This window comes from Pavona decussata, unplaced genomic scaffold (genome assembly GCF_977016875.1).
Source record: "Pavona decussata unplaced genomic scaffold, jaPavDecu1.1 SCAFFOLD_37, whole genome shotgun sequence".
In the NCBI taxonomy this organism is placed as follows: Eukaryota; Metazoa; Cnidaria; class Anthozoa; order Scleractinia; family Agariciidae; genus Pavona; species Pavona decussata.
The window spans coordinates 4,251,030-4,268,300 of NW_028145459.1; the positions used below are offsets into that span (position 1 = coordinate 4,251,030).

At 39.5% G+C, this 17,271-nt stretch overlaps 1 protein-coding gene and 1 long non-coding RNA gene across 2 annotated transcripts; one reads left to right on the plus strand and one right to left on the minus strand.

Moving 5' to 3' along the window:
• Window positions 1–574: 574 nt before the first annotated feature.
• Window positions 575–1,739, plus strand: LOC146484147 (uncharacterized). Its single transcript, XR_014863735.1, has 2 exons — window positions 575–1,319; window positions 1,368–1,739. It is a non-coding gene; the product is annotated as an uncharacterized LOC146484147 (long non-coding RNA).
• A 262-nt stretch (window positions 1,740–2,001) lies between these two features.
• LOC146484148 (uncharacterized) lies at window positions 2,002–11,136 on the minus strand. The gene is made up of 3 exons (XM_085105457.1): window positions 10,799–11,136; window positions 5,547–6,716; window positions 2,002–2,665 (listed from the first exon to the last, which is right to left on the minus strand). Exons 1-3 carry the CDS (start codon window positions 10,818–10,820, stop codon window positions 2,184–2,186), a joined length of 1,674 nt encoding a protein of 557 aa, XP_084961583.1. The 5' UTR covers window positions 10,821–11,136; the 3' UTR covers window positions 2,002–2,183.
• Between the last annotated feature and the right edge of the window lie 6,135 nt (window positions 11,137–17,271).

Genomic DNA, 17,271 nt, shown 5'->3' on the forward strand with positions numbered 1-17,271 from the left:
CCGAGTGCTATGTCAGATGCGAGGTTGTCCTCGCTATCCGTGATACATGTTCACAAGCACAAGGAAATAGACCTAAGTGAGGTCATTTCTGTCTATGCTGGAATTAAAGACAGACGGTTAGCTTTGTGTTTGTAACAGTAAACCAGTATATCCATTATGCCTTTAGGAAAGCTATGCCTCAGTTTTTTTGCTCTTGGCGATGTAGATCTAGGCATGTACACTTTGATTGTTTATTTGAAGATTTATACTGAGTAAGCGCGTACTTAATGCTGCTCAAAAGCAATGATGTGGCCCACAGTGGTAAAAAGTGCTCCGGCATTTGTGAATAAAACCCTGAGATACCGCTAGCTTGTTGGCTTAATTAATGAATGAAGGGATCGAAGCACTTCAATGAACCCAAGAAAGCAGCGAAGAATTAAACGACGTAGTTGCCATTTCATGACACACTTACACTTACAGCATAACCTCACCATCCTGACGATAAAGAAAATTTATTCATGTCATTATGGCACGTGAAAAAAACAATTGAGTGGGGAGAGGAGGGGGGGGGGGGGGACAGGGTGATTCGGAAAAATTGTGCGTACCTCTTGAAAAATCGTGGCTACGCCCCTGAGCCATCATATTTAAGACCCTAAACAGCTAGGCGGGGAATTCAACCATGGATATTGCCTCAGTCGTGATTTGTTTCTGGCTACGGCCCTGGTAGCTGTCAGTTTGAGAACAACAGAAACATCTCGCATCAACCTTGTCAACGCATAAAACATTGCCCCGCTTTTTAAGGTTCAAAAAGTTAATAAATAAAAAACGAGAAAACTGGACGGTTCAATACAAAGGCAAGACTAGCTTGGCTAGCACCAGTCCAAGGAACGGAAAGACCAACAACACTTAGCCCGACATGACAAATGGTAGCCTTTAAAATGAAAATTATTCACAATTTTTTTAATAGATTCTTCCAACCATGAAGTAGGGTTGACACTAGGTCTTTGTTCTAGTTTTTTCTTCCTTTTTTGTGCACATTGTTTTTTAAACAATTTGTAACATTTTCTCATTACACATTGAAGACACTGTTACATGATAGTCAGCAACAATACAAATTTTTCATACATTCGCTAAATTGAAATTGTGCCAAAAATACTAAAACCAATATATCTGGATACTTTCACTGTAAATTTAGGTGTAAAAATTAATACCTTCTAGCTACAATTACTATAATTACACAGCCCAGCTTTCATTACAGGATCCTAGGAACCATGTAAGATCCTAAAGCATCCCATCTCAGAGAACCTTATGAGATCCTAATCAGGACAGTAGTGGAAGGTGTTTGAAACAAGAAGTTAATTGAAAGAAATGTGATGGTACATTTCCAGCCTGGTGAGAAGAAGTTAATTATTGGGCTGACTTTGTAAATAATTAATCCACCTAAACAAAGACTGTTTTCTTGAGTAGAATTTAAGCAGCCATATACATGCATGATTTTTAATTCATTGATCAAAATTCTCTAAAAGGTCAAGGTTTGAAAGCTGTCACCTGATTGGCGCACAATAATCATATCAATCCTTTCTGGTGGTCGCCTTAATGGAGGATTCAACAGCATTTGGGACGTCCAAAAACTGGCCGCGTAATAATAATAATAATAATAATAATAATAATAATAATAATAATAATAATAATAACAACAACAATAATAATAATAATAATAATAATAATAATAATAATAACAACAACAACAATAATAATAATAATAATAATAATAATAATAATAATAATAATATTATCATAAAAATTATAAAATCAGGGATAATGGAATAAACCGGACAGAAACAAATATGTGAAATATAACATGACATGGTTAAGAATCCAAGCTGGCAGGAGGCAGAACAGCTGGCTATTTACAAGCGCAGTTGAGAAGTTGAATTCGGCGCTACCGAGAAACAACTCCAGCTACGCAGTCAGAGTGGGACTTGATTCTGTGACCTCTGAATTACAAGTCTGATGCTCCAACCACTCAACCATACTGCCTGAAGTGATCCAACTCACACAACCACACTGAAGTGTCACCTTCATGGAGGTGTCTGAATCTAGAGGTTCCACTGTATAGAAAATCCTAGCATAGGATACTTTGTGGGATCACCACTGACAGGTTAGTGATGGCAGAAGTTTGTGGTCTAAACATTTCACACTGATTACACTTCGTAAACCCAGTTTTCAAGTATGTCTGTTACATCTGTCCTGTCAAAATCCTTCTCTTTTAATATGTCAATCAATTTTCCAACTGTTGCTTCTCTCTTTTTGGACCACGTCTTCAGAATTTCGTCGGTGTGGTTTGGATATTTCTGCTCCATAAATTCTGTCTGATCTCTGCTTAATCCAACCCTCTCTGCCAGCATTCTAAAGTCATCAAATTGCAGACTTCGCTTGATGTTCAGTTTCAAACAGACATCAGAATACACTTTCAGAGGGATGCTTGTGACTTTAGTTGAAAGACGAGCATTGACTTGCTCTCGATCCAGGCTTACTGCTGCATCAACTGCATCTGTGCCGTTCTTAACTCTTGTCTTGAGGGCATAAGGATCCTTGTCTGCTAAAGTCATCCCTTTCACTTGCTGTTTGATGAAGGGAACACTCTCGGCAGGAACCAGGCGTTGAGCATCAGGTGTTCTGCTATCTTTAGACAAAATTAAATGAAAATAAATAACATAATTTTTAAATTATGAGGCTCAGATGCATTGGACAATGATTAAAGATAAAATAATTAATTAGAATTAGCAGTTAATTCGCAGTCATTGGCTTTTCTCTTGCTGTTAAGGGAAGGAACAGGAGTGGTGTCCCAACACTTGAAATAAAATCATTATTGTAGAGCTGATGACACCAGAGAGGAAACGCCGGGGAGGGGGGAAATATTCCCATATAAAAATGCCGGGGGTGATTGTTGTACCATTTTAGGGGTTAAACTTCATGGTTTGGTACTCCCTGGTACTCCAGAGGTGTGGTGGAATGTTTTAAGGTATTGAACCCAAAAATATGATAACTTACAAATGTCAGTCAACTGATTTGGTATTCTTAAGAGTTAACATTGTTCAGGCCATTCCCACTAAACAGAATTCTGGTACCTTTAAGGGGTTCTTTTCAAAATTTCCAATGCTCACCCCCATCATTTTTATATGGGAATCCCCGCCCCCCAGTGGAATGTTCTTATAAGTTTTATGTACTCCGATTAAGAACGTCACTTTTTGTGGTACTTTTTATTTTAAGAGCCATTAAAAAAAGTCAGTTTTTCTATTTCCCATGAAAATATCTTTTCACTTGGGCAGGAGGTTTTGGAGGGGGGAGGGGAAGGCAAGTGATTTTCCAGTTACCATAGTGGCAAGCTAGTAAAACTAATAAGCTAATAAAACACAACACAAACAGCATACACCCATCTGTGACTGTAAAGACAATCAAGTCAGAAAATCAAGTAATAGAAAAAGAACTGAAAAGGATTGGCAAGTCTTCCTAATTAAAGGAAAAATAGACCTCCTTCACAGAGGCTTACACAGAAGTCTGTAACATATTTACTCAGGTAAACAAAGCATACAGGGGTGTTTATTCAAGACAAGAATTTAATTAACTGTTATTGCTAGGCATTTATTTAGCCTGCATAACTGGTGAGATGAGGGGTGACCAAGCAGTGAAGCCTCTTGGCATAAACAGGGCAAGTTTTACTCCATCCCATATTTCTCTCCAGACTAGAGCGGATGAAATCGAAAAGCTCAAGACAGGATTTCACAGGATTGGCAAACTAGGTTTGAAAGACTACTTAGTTGAGTCGAGTCCACAACTTCTAGACTGATCTGCAAACAAAGTTTTGTCAATGTTTCGCTTCTGTGCTTTAACCTTTCCCACTGCTGGAAGGTTTAAACACATTTTCCTTGGAAATGTATGTCAAAAGACTGATACTTTTCTGAAATATATAACCAACTTTAACCTTACAGATGCCATTCAGGCTTTCCCCCTCAGTCTTTCAACCTTTTTTGGCAGGTTTTAACAGTGTATCTCCCCCCATATCAGACTGTAATACAATATTGTCTTCGGAATTCAAATGTACATGTACACATTTAGATCCATACATCCATCCAAGAAATCTTAAAAGCAACTGGCTTCAGGCACAGGCAACACAGGTTGTTCACGTAAGCAGCCTGAAATAGTCTGCTGCAAAGCCATCGTTTTTTAGTTACAGCCACTTAAAGGTAAAATTAAGGGTGTTTTAATAGGAGGTTACACGGTTACTACGGTAACCCATTTATGTGTGGGGAAAATCACCATAAATTGTTCACCAATATTAACCCTTTCCCTACCAAGTTTTTTGACCTATTTTTCGAAAACGGTAAACCAGCTTGCTGATGTAATATGAATGTAATTCATTTCTGAAATCAAGATAACTGAAGGAAGTCAGGTCTTTGATAGAAATGGTTTTAAAACGAAAAAATTCAAAACTACAAAATTTCACTGATCGACTCATGTGGTAGGTATACCTCAAAACTGTAGCTTATTTTGCAGCTTTTGATGCATAGAACACTCTGAGATATGTGAGAGTCTGTAAATGCATAAAATGAAAATATTCCACAAATCATAGGGGTGGTAAACAACATCATAGATACCAGAGGATACCATTTTTTTGTTTTGAAATGCAAAGATCTTTCCAAGCCCAATTTGCTGACAAAATTTCACTGTAATTGAGCAAATACTTACCAAGTTATGAGTTCAGGACCCACTATAGTGGGTCTCGGTAGGGAAAGGGTTAATGCATCTTTTGGTATCATTGTGGTACTAACTGATAAAGAGTGGTAGTATCGACTGGTCAAAGTGTTAGTGCTGGAAAATAAATGGACATCGGTGCCAGCCACCTTTAAAAGAATGCAATTCCCTTTTTCTTTTTAACAGTTACTTGAGTAATGTCTCACAAGAGGTTCGTGGATAGATTTCAGAGAAAGGATTTATTTCAATCTACCTTTACTTCATCAGCTATCATTGCTTAATAAGCACCTACTGGAAATTTTTTTTTTAACACTACTTTATTGACCATTACACATGTTACATACAGCAAATTAAACAGCCAGAAAGAAATGAAATATATGTGCAAAGTGATTTAAAGTGATAAGGTCAAAAGGACAGGTGCGAGAGGGACGCGAGGACCCATGTGAGGCACCTCCCATGATACAAATAATAATTAAAACACGATCAACCAGAAGACCCCAAATTTAAAAGACGCTAAAAAAACTAGGGATCCCAGGAGCAGGATCGTACAATTGACCACGTACAGGGATAGAATATGTCAAAGTTATTCTGCAAAAGGTGAAACATGTGCTCAGTAACAAAGTTGCGGAAGGAAACAGTAGTTGAAAAACTGGTAGGGGGTGAGAATTTACAGATATAGTTCCACAGCTTAACAATATGATTAAAGTAAGAAAACAATTTATTAAATACTTGATCTTGTGGACAGCAATTGTTTAATATTGAACCCTTCATTTACTTTGACTCTGGTATCTTATTAAGAAAATATGGCTTACCATGACATTGTTGGGCCATCTCAAAAAATGTGTCCACCAGGTTGTCACATTGTTTCTTCCAACTGAAATGGTTGGTGTATTCCTTTCTCAGTTCCTCAGCTTGTGAGTGGCGACTTTGTGGGTCCTTGGATCTGATCTCCTTTATCTTGTCAGCCCAAACTTGTGGATCATCTGACTCCACAACCTGGCTTGCTCCAGTGTGCAGCTTCTTTAAAATGACGCCAAGGCCACTAAATGAACTGACAAGAACAGGAACATTGGCAGAAATGGCGAGGAGACCACTCATTCCAAAACCTTCAGTTCTTGACGGTTTGATGACCAGGTCAGCCTCACACAACCACTGACGCCAGTCTGCATGGTTTTTACAAACCCTCACTGTAAGCTGACGGGAATCAATGCCCTCTTTGAGTAAGGCCTGTGTTATGTCTCTCACACCTGTCTCTGATTCAGAGGGCCTTAAAACAACCATTAACTGATAAGATGATGCGTTCAGCAATTTGATTGCTTGAGCAGCAATGTCGCATCCCTTGACTTTAAAGTAATATGATGATCCACTGACCAACACATGAAAATTGTCAGCCTCATCATACACTCGACGAACACCATTCAATTCTTCGATAACTCCTGGTGTAAACTCAATCACATTTTCATGCTTGCTAGTATGCCGTAAATAACGTCTGTAAGCTTGTGCCACCTTAGGGCCAATTGCAATAATGATGTCAGCCTTTTCACAGAGTGTTACTTGAAGTTGATGATCATCTTTACAATCTTGTGGATGTTCTAAGAATTTATAAAGTTCATCACTGATTGTGTGCACAACCTGAGCCCACTTGCATTTCTTGAGTTTCTTTATAACTTGTGCTTGTCGACCTAGGCCAGGTCCGTATGAATGTATCAACAGAATGTCAATCTTTAGGTGGTCAGGTGGGTGACCAAGGAGCTCAGTTGTTGGGTAACCAGAGAGATCCTGATCCGCATCAACAAGTTCAATATTTAAGCTCCTTGCATGGTTTCTCTTTTCCTCTGAGTGATGGGGCACAAATCCACTGACTTTCAGTCTGGAATCCTTGGCCAGTTCAAGAACTAACAGCGTATTGACAGCATTTTTCCAGTTACCAACATCTGATGCTACTGTTATATTTAACTTTCCTTCAGCTGTTGAATTTGAACCTGTAAGACAGGATTCATAGGATAATAAATTTGTTTTGATGATTGACGACAATTCGTAATCTTACAATTACTGAACATTTCATAACCAGAATAAGATGAATGACTATAATAAGGTTTGTAATTGATGCACATGTATACGTTTTTCAATGTTCCACTGTTTATATTATTTTATAAATGAAATCCTTTGTTAAGAAGAATACCTCATGCTTCACAAGGACGCTTTAATCCTTTCTTTTTCACCTTTGATTTGGCGTTATGCAATAACACGCTATCTTTCTAACTAAAACTATTCAATTAGTTCAATCGAGAGGGAGGATAAGTTTGAAAATCTGGGAGGCATATAATGGGAATATATAAGGCTAAACATACACCAGCGCATTCCGCATAAACGCCCATAGGCATCTTGTATACCACCAAGTTATCTGTTACCCTTATGTTGAACTGTGTTGGCCCTGTCATGACAAAAATGTCCTCTAAAATCTACTAACTGAAGGTGATCCAGTCAAGGTCAAAACTGACTTTGTTATCAAAAGCAGGGGTTTCAATAAGCACCGACGTCCTACGATGAGCGTCAGCTACTTCGATCAGAGATGTCGGCTACTTTCTGCCTAAACTGAAGTAATGAAAGAACGGTCCTTTCAAACAGAATTAAAATTTATTTTTGATGGGCTTGGATGTACTTTTTACCTCAATTTCGAGATCAAGGTCATTATTGCACATTCGGCATGATTTGGTATCGCTGTTACAGCTCGACTCGTCAAGTTGGTCACCTCGTAATTTGAGTCGGTTGCAACGCGTCACATTTATTTTTGGATATAGTTGCACGGTTTACTAGCCGCAGGAAAACGTCTCATCAAGAGCACAACATAACAAGCTTTTTTGTTAAAAGAAGGGGAGTTGAAGGTAAGTCTATATTATTGTGGCTTTTATAATAGATTACCCCTCTGATTGTAATTCAACCTACTTTCGCATTCAGTATTAATCAAGTTGCAACCGCAACCACTTTTGGAGCTAAAAGTTAGAAATTTTCTTTTGTTTTTAACCTCCTGTAAGCGACCACTGACAGACAATAGAGCAGCAATTGGATCAAGGCAATGTCTTAGGTTTAGTAGACGTTCCTTGTTCATGTGTTAAGACGAAGAGTCATCATTTTCAGCTGATTCGTTTATTTTTTAAATATCCTGGCCTTGAATCAGAGTCGGTCTTTAAAATTCATGAATAAAAAGAGTCCACCTTAACTTACATGCTGGCAATTCAGTGATCAGATATCAAGTCGCTCATCTGTTAAGATTTAGAAAATTGAGCTAATCAGTAACATGTTGCGAAAGAAAAAGCCACTGCGCAAGTAAAGATCTAAAGTATTAAAAATGAAAATGTAATCAAAATTTGTTTTTGTCAAATGCACCGTTTTTCTGTTGTGCTTTAGATAATGTACACAGTATTTCAGCCAATTTTTCAGCCACTTCTCAACTTTTCACAATCGCCTTGCGTGGAAAACTGCAAATGTACGTAATGTAAATATTTACCATCATTTTGTTTATCATTTTCACGATTTGTCACAGTGCTGATAAATTGAAATTTGAATGAAACCTGCATTTTCTAAAATGTTCGCTTGAATGAAAACAAAAAACTCTCCAGGTCCATTTTAAGCGTTTTATCTTTTTAAAACTAAAGTTTGATCAAAAACTCTGACTTAAAAATATCTGATCTCATCACGTTTCATGATGCCCGCCCGGCGCCTTGACAAGTCTGGAATTTCCGTTTTTCTTTCCATTGACATCGATTGAGTTTCGTCAACAAAATCCTTTCCGTGATACCTAAGGAGTTCAGTTAATACCATTTTGCAGCCACCTTGAACGACGAACTTCTGTTTGTGTTTTGTAATGCGGAAACAAGTTAGCCGTTCACAGCTGCCATATAGAGTGAAGAAGAAGATTTGTACATTGATGTTTGATCACAGTTTCTCAGTCTGTTAAACTCATGATCAGTTGTAAAACAAATTTTAACTGAATGTGTACTAAGTGATTTTATTGCAGCTACATTTCAATCATAGTATCTTGTCATTTTGATGCTATTTAGGACAATTTTAATCAACTTCATTCTTTTTATTGACTGTGGCCTTCATATTCCACGAAATGTATCCAAAAGGCTATTTTCAGCTTATCAAACACATCAGTATGATTGTAAAAATAAACAAAAAAATGTTGTTGGTGCTAAGAAATCGTACTTCTATTTATACACAATTTGATGCCCAGAACGCTGGAAATAGTGTTACGGCAGCGCTTCCAGATTCCAAATTTTGCGGGGGGCATGCCCCCTGACCCCCATAGCAAAAGGGGCCTTGCGGCCCCTTGTCAATACCGTCGCCTACTCTTCTCAAACTGGCTGCCTACTTCAAACTTTATTGAAACCCCTGCAAAAGGAGTCCTGGCAAACTAAACTATTACAATCACAGACTAAAATTTTACAATTGTACAACAGATATAAAAATAAATATTAAATAAAAAGCATTTCAAGCTAAGCCTATGATACAAAAATGTAAATGCCTAATCAGCTTACAATTATCTAATTTTAAAAATTTATTGTAAACTATAGTAGCATAATTATAAAAAAATGGCCCTCTTGGGGGCTTCGGTCCTATTCAAAACGTTTGGATTTACATGTGAGCCTCTCTATGGGTATTTCCAAAGAAATCGAAGACGCGAAGATCACCGCTGAAAAAACGAAGATCTCAAGATTGAAGCGAAGATCTGAAAATTTACCAAAATTTACGTGATCAAATTGAACACTCAGATATATTAAAACTGTCAAAACTCGTAAATGCTACAGAAAGTATCTTTTATTTCTGAATTTTGGCATTTTTAACCACATTTCTGTGTGTTAAAATTGGGTTGGCAGACCTGCGCGACTGCCGACTGTGTGTCCGTTGTGTTGATAAAAGCCTTTTCAGTTTTGGTTTTACAAAGCATTCATATGTCTTTAAGCGATTTTCCTTTTGTATAAGAGAATCTTCCCTTTAGATCAAAATGTGATGCGACCGCTCTTAATGGTGTTTGTCTTTATCGCGAGGGGGAATTCTCAAATTTACTGAATGGAGGTGTTCTTAACTGATCACTAAGAGCCGTAAGGATTAGGTGTTGATATGCTATTGTGTATGCTAGCTCTGTGACATTTGTTAAGCTTATCGGCTTCTATTGACTTCAAGTTTTTAGGTAGCGCTAAATAAATGTTGTCGGTAAAGATACAGGATCCGTGGATTTCTTAACTCGTGTATTAATTTTTGCTATTGTATCTCGCTGCGTGAGGATTGCACGGATATGAGTGTCTAATGTTGTTTCTCATACAATACTGCAGTTTCGATTTCTTGGAATCTTATCAGAAGCTAGCATGTTAAATTGGGGTTAAAACACCGCCAAGGAATCCAGCAATCCTTTATTGTTTCAAGAACTGTTTATATTGTTTTGCTTTGAATTTAAACAGTGAGTTGTGCAATTTGCGATTGAAGTGAAATATTTATCAATTGTGAATAACACTGAATAAACGTTTAAACCATTTCAATCTGAAGAAAACGAAGATCTTCCAAAAAAAAACGAAGATTTGCAAAATATTCGCGAAGAAAACGAAGACCGTGGGTACCCATAGCGAGGCTCACATGTGTTAGCCAAGCTGCTTCACTTTGCAAACACTTGACAGACTTACCAGCAGATTTCTTTGAAGTAATATGTTCGATCAGCCGTTTGGAATTCCAGAAATTTCTAATGATTGATCACTGAAATCTATCAGATTGCAGTGCATGTGGTTTACTCCGATCGAGGACACATTCCGCTTCCGCAATGCAAATTTAAGCTTTTTTGCTAATTAAGGATGCGCCTTCTACATTCTAGCTTGGTATTCGATTGTCATATTAGAATTTAAGGATTCTTCCCATCATTGGCGATCTAAGCCAAACAGAAACCTTCCCTTTATACCTTTTACTTTTACCGCTTTTCTGGAGTTGGATTGTAAATTCACTTAACTTATGGGATATTGGACCTCTAATTTTGGAAATTTGACAAACAGTTTAAGCTTTGGCTTGTACTCACCTACAGCAGGAGTATGTTCCATGCCTGCTCAGCTCATTACCACAATCCCAGTTGAACAGTGCAAGTATTTATCAACCATTCGCTCCACGAAAGTCACCCTGAGATAGTCACCCTAGCCTCGGAGAAGAGACTTGTTGATTGATTCCGAAGAACTTCAGTGCCGCAAAACATGTGTACAGCGGAAACGTTACCATAGAATATGGAAATGTTTACCATTTACCAAAAAAATCCGGAAATTTCGGTTGGAATGTAAATGGAAAGACTTCCCAAATGGAAAATTTCCGGGATTTCTTGAAAGGTAGACCAAAATTCCCAAACGGAATTTCCGAACGGAACTTGTGCGTTCCATTGCTCGTTCCATTTGCTCTTTCTGACCAGTACCAGGGCTTTCGGATTGGATCGCTTGGCTACTCAGCTCCCTTTCCCGCTCAAAAAACAAACATGGTTGCAAGATTCACAAAAAGTGTTCAGTCTGGAGTTTGTGGCTTCCTTGCTTCGGAAATGTCATGCCATCGCCTCTCGGGATTTTGCCTGTTGTCACCACCTCCCGGCTTAGTGCTTCAACCGTGTTTCTAATCTCGTATCCAGATCTCCCATTCCCGAACCGACGACTGAGATCGGGGTACGAGATTACCGTGTTTCTAGTCATCATGAACTGAAGTGTCTACTGAACTCATCCACTGAGTATGAGAGACTACGACCTCGAAAAAGTGAGGATTTCTCATCAGATCCCTCCTCATGAATGGAATTATGGAACCAAACAGTTGAATCTGTTCATCATCACAATTCAGCAATTCTTCTTCATATTCATCATTCAGCATTTCGTACAACAGAACGATTTCGTCCGCCATATTGAGTCACATCACGGCTACTGCTGTAAATGGAACAGCAAATCCCGTATGAAAATTCCTATTCGGGTTTTGACGCTTTCCATTTACCACACCTGTCGACCAACCGGGTTTTCTGATTAAATGGTAAACAACCACTATAAATTGCGAGTCGATATTTAGGTGGAAATATAGATATAACATTAACCGAAATTGAAACTCTTTTCAAATTTTATTAGCGGGCGTACAGTGCCGATCGTACCCCTACAGCCTGTTCCTTGCTTATTGTTTGCTTTAGTGAATACGGCCAGCAAAACGTGACCAATCACACCGCGCGTAGTAAATGAGAGATATAACAAAACCAATTACCTTATTATGGCAAATTAACGCCTCATGAAATTAACGCGAAATCTAACGTTAATTTGCGCGACATTAATTTTAATGTTTTCGCCCCAAATTACTGGAACGTACTCCCGAAAGAAATAGCATTGTTTTATCAGGGTGGAGATCCGACAGTGTCATGGATATGGACACTTTGAAGAACGCTCGAAGTGGGCAGATTTCTTCGCTTAAACCCGCGTTTAGGGACAATAATTCCACGAATATTGTTTGCATTTCAGATTTTTACACTTATTGTTAAAATTAATTTGTTCCTGTTGTCTCCACAAATTCTGTTTCTTTGTGCAAGTCGCGTTAAAATTTCCCTCATTTTGAAATGTTAGCCTCTTCGCGTCGATTCCTCTATTGGGAAGTAATTTTCCTTCAATTTGCGTTAATTTCGAATACCGGCAGGGGCGGATCCAGGGATTTTTGATAAGGGGGATTGGGGAGGGGGGGCAAACTTTGATTCAGAAACACTGTCGAAATTTTATTGAGGCAAATTACTTATCCTCCACACCTCGGATTCCCTCTCCCTCCCCCACTCGCGGTTACACGTTATAATCAACCCCTTGCCGTGTACATGAATTTTACTCGTAAAGGATGCACCCTTGGAACATCCTGCTTTTGTGCTTAGTAACAAAGGTTGTACAGATGTCGTCAATAATCAGAAAACAGAGAAGAGCACATGTTTCTATGAACGCCGGTCGGGCAATACAGCTTTAAACAACACTTATCAGCACTGAGACACACGCACCATCCCCGTGGTATGGCCAATACCGTACGCATGCGCACAACCATATCACCCGGGCAGTGGCAGCCATGGACAGCTGTTTCGCCCTTCTTGGGGCTCATCAGCATGGCATAGCCGTCGGGTCAAGGAGCGGGAGTAAACCCGCGTATCGGTGACTCTTTACTGCCAAGGCGAGTGCATAGCACTGCTTTAAGCGCCAGCTCCACCGTAGGCAAGTGGTAGCTGTTGGGAACTTTAGCAGACCACTAGAGGGTACCCCTAAAATTACATTTTTAATGGAATTTAGTTTAATGGCAAAATGATTTTAAAAAAATCAACCAATTGAATAGTGATATGCTAACCTGTCGATGCAAAAACTTAATGGGGGGGGGGGGGGGGGTCCGGACCTCCAGACCCTCCCCCTGGATCAGCCACTGATAGCTAAATTAACACGAGCGTTAATTTCCTATGATAAGTTATAGGCGGTAAGACTGATCTCTATGGCAGTAAGCGGTAAAAAAGACGAAAAAAAAGTTAGATATATAAACTTCCTTACTTTCCTAACGACCTTAGCTTTCCTTGATTGACCGAAGCCGGGAACAATGGTGCTGGGGTATTTGCGGCGAGGCCCACTAATTTGGTCCCATCCTCGGAGACCCAGGGGCATGCGTAGATTACAAAGGGGAGAGAAAGAAAACAATACCAGGCGGGAAAATTAATTACGGGAAAGAAAAATTAAAGGGCTTCACCATGGTTTCTTCGCCGAAGGTTTTTCATCAATTTTGACTGCGTCCTCCATCACCCCGACTATCTACCTCTGGGTCTCCTAGGAATAGTTGATCTTGGAGGGTTGCCTTCTCTGACCGTGAGTCGCCATACACTTAAATTAAGTATAATCAGTGCGCATTGCAGTTTTAATCAGAGTAACAAAATTTTGGTGGCCGCGCTAAGCTACTGAACAGCGTAAAAAAAGCAGTCTGCCGAATTAAGTTCATCCAAGGGTGACGAAGGCAGAGTTCTTCAACTCGAAGACATAGTGGTTGGTGACCAACTCTTTCTTGTGTCTTGTTTTAATCAAAATTTTTACCAGAATGTTCACCAAGAAGACTGAAAACACTGTCGTCTTTAAGGTTGTCATCACTAAGCCCGGCCAAAGCTAAGCCAAGTCTTGTGAACCGATGCACAAGAAATTGCTCGCCTGTTTAGGAGGAGCACATCTGCAATCCTGTTCCGGGACAGATAACAAAATAGCATAGATCAGTTAAAATTCTATCGTGGATATCTATAACCAGTCTCCATAAGCTTACTGAAGCTGCCATTACAAATTTTTGGAAGCTCCCCACCTCCTCCAAGCAATGTTGATAGCAACTGGAATCATTCGGACTGTAGATAATCACAGCAGCGTAATTAAGACCATTGCTTGGGGAGGGGGGGTTTCGTGATGAATTTTGCAAATCGTCCCATTATTTTTGGCCAGGATTGTGGCTTAGCCTGTCAGCGTTCATCGCTCAACAAAGCCCGCGATTTGGCAGCGTGGACCGTGCTTGATCTATAATAACAATGATGTCCACAGTCGATGCTTGCATCCCATCTTTTCTTTGACTTGGTATTAATCCGCTCTGACATGCAATACTATATCGTAACACTTCACATATAACCGCGGTTGACATAACACTGACTCTCGTAAAACCGTAGTAGTTGCCTGTAAATGGTTTCACGACGCTAATTGTTGTGGGTTCCCGCCGCAGAGCATCATTCAAATGGACACTGTCTCCACAGAGACGCACAAGTACGTAAAACGATGCTATGCGGCGGGAGCCTCCAAAGCAAGCCTCGTGAGATGCGCCTCATTTAAATTTTTGTACTGGGCATCAGTAAACCACGCAGACTCCATATTTCTGACTTCCGTTCACTTCCGTTTTATTTGAATTCCACATGCACGCGCGCGTCTTCGAATTTCAAACATTGGTCTCGTGGCAAATCATGGCACCCGTTTCAAAAGAAAACCACACCCAGATTTTCTCGACTGAGCCCAAAAAGTCTTAAATTTTTTTCCAATAGTATTTGGTACTCTTCCTGTTGGATCTAAACACCTTGTTATAATACAGCACTCATTCGTATTCCCCTAGGTCTTTTTGCGCGGAAGTTTAGTTTAATAATTTGCATTTTGCAAGTCATGTTTGCTGGAATGACATTTCTGTCCATTATGTGTTGAAGTTTGATGAGGCGCGCTTCGCGTAGTCAAAGTCGATTAGTTCAGTTTTCTGCTCGATTCTCCAGTCTGCAAGAATCATCTGCTAAGAAGTTTCCTCTAAATGCACCATAACAATGTTCTGTATTTCCGTTCGGTTTTGCCGGTATGTTCACCTTAGTCTGTACATTTTGTAAGTTAAGTTTGTTGAGTTGTATGTTTTAGTTTAAGCCTTCTTCGCCTCGTCATCTCAACATTGCAAAGCAACGTTCTTTCCTTCCCAGCTTCGCACTCATCAGCTATCACCCGACAGAAATTTCTAATTGTCAAATAGAAACATCAAGGGACCACCGGACACCAGTAAAATCACACCTTAACTCCCGTCAAAGTTCCCGCCAAAATTGCCAGCGCAGTGCGGACGTCACCAGCCATTTCACGCCGACGATCGATGAAAGACTGTAAACAACTCGTTTACAGAGGCAGATATAATATAAGGCTCTAAATTAGTTGTCTTCAACAATGTTTTCTTTTTTCTGATCAGTATCATATATATTTCGTGCTAAAAATGGATTTTTTTCACAGCAACTGGTTTGAATGAGCGAAGAGGAGGCTGTCGTAGTTACTGATATGGCTTCCAAAGTGCCAGGGTAAGTCTCGATAAGAAAATATGAATATAAACTAGGCTTAAAGCTTGCTATGATTTGCGAACTACTATCCCTTTAAATTATACACTTCTGGAATTGAGTCTGATAGTAATGAAGCTTAAAACAAAAGCTAAAATCGTTTCTTTGTTTACGCATATATAAGCTTATATTACAGCTAGGTCCGAATGCTTCAGCTGAATTTTGAAAACGCAGAAAATGTTAAGGAACAGAAGCGATCCCTATCCTAAGCTGCCATTTGGCTTTCCGCGGAAAGTCTTAACTGCATGACCTTTTCTCGCTCTCTTTACGATAGTTTTCATCAATTAAGCTTCATTGTTTTCTGAACTCAAATCCCATTCCGAAACTCTTTTAAAATCTCTCTCTCTCTCTACCCAAAATGAACGTTATTTTTATCTCAGAAGACAAAATGAGTTTTAACAATTATCGATTTTATTGGTATCGATCGGTACCGCAGTTGTTTAATCGAAGGCTCCCTGATGCAGATCTTCTCACGGCGAGGTCTCGTCTGAGTGCCTTTTTAACCTTGTGGGTGTACCAGTGTGGCCTGGTTAGTTAGCCCGGTCTCACTAGAATGTTCTGAAACTGTTGAGGTCTTGTGTACGAGCAAGCAATATGTCTCTGTAGTTTTGATCTCCCAGTCTCTTTAAAATAGACTTTGCCACCTTCGCACAGAACCGTGAAATCACACCGTCTTATTTATTCGGATCGACAGCGGACTAGAAGGCTTACAATTTCCATGTTTCTCGCGGACGAGAATAACACGAGAAATATGCGCATGCGAGTTAGACCACACTCAGTTGCACGGGACAACGGGACAACTAACGTTTTTCCAATCGAGTCACCAGACATCATTCAGAATTCATTGATTCGCTCTGACGAAGGGCTTTAAAATGTCTTTCTTTGACGGGGCAAAGTAACTAACCCTGTGAACTCAATTGAAACATTTTCCTTTTCGAAATCGTGTGTGTGGCTCTTCCACAGCCCCGCACCAATTATTTAAAGAAGAGTTTCTCTTACAGGGGAGCCGGGTTGTGGAACAGCCTATCTAGTGACCTTCGTGCAGCAACATCTTTACATAATTTTAAACTTAATCTACGTCACCACAGTTTTGAATGAGTTTTTTAACACGGCATCCTTGTAAAGCAGCTTTTAGTATATGATTAACAGTAGTGTAGGTTAGTTAGTTTAGTTAGGTATGATTTTGGTTATCTTTTATCTTTTTTCTCTGAATGTATATCTCATATTTGCTGAAGGATTTACCGTGTCTAAATAAAGTTACCTTACCTTACCTTACCTTACCTGTGTGTGTGTGTGTGTGTGTGTGTGTGTGTGTGTGGGGGGGGGGGGGGGGGGGGGCGGGGGTAAGCCTGGTTCACACCAGCAACATAACGACATAATCGCTTACTTATGTCGGTAATGTGAACGCTGACAGAAATACACAAGATTAGGTGAAAAGAAGACTTTAAAAAATGGCGGAAGAAACACTTGTTGCCTTCGCGATGACTTAATTTGTTTCTTCGACGACGGCGTCGTCGAAGACAACAAAAGTAAAAAATTGCTAGAAGAAAAGAGTGGATGCGTCCAGTATTTCAGGAAGAAGCTAGAAGAGCATCTACACGTCTTTTATCATAGAATATTGGATAAGTTCGAACCGCTTCAGCAAGTTCTTCTTCATCTAC

Excerpts from the sequence above, each read along its gene's own strand:
- LOC146484148 (XM_085105457.1), bottom strand. The coding sequence starts at position 10,820 with ATGGAACATACTCCTGCTGTAG. Across the intron at positions 6,717-10,798 it reads GGAACATACTCCTGCTGTAG|GTTCAAATTCAACAGCTGAA; the intron begins GTGAGTACAAGC and ends CCTGTCTTACAG. Across the intron at positions 2,666-5,546 it reads GATGGCCCAACAATGTCATG|ATAGCAGAACACCTGATGCT; the intron begins GTAAGCCATATT and ends TTTTGTCTAAAG.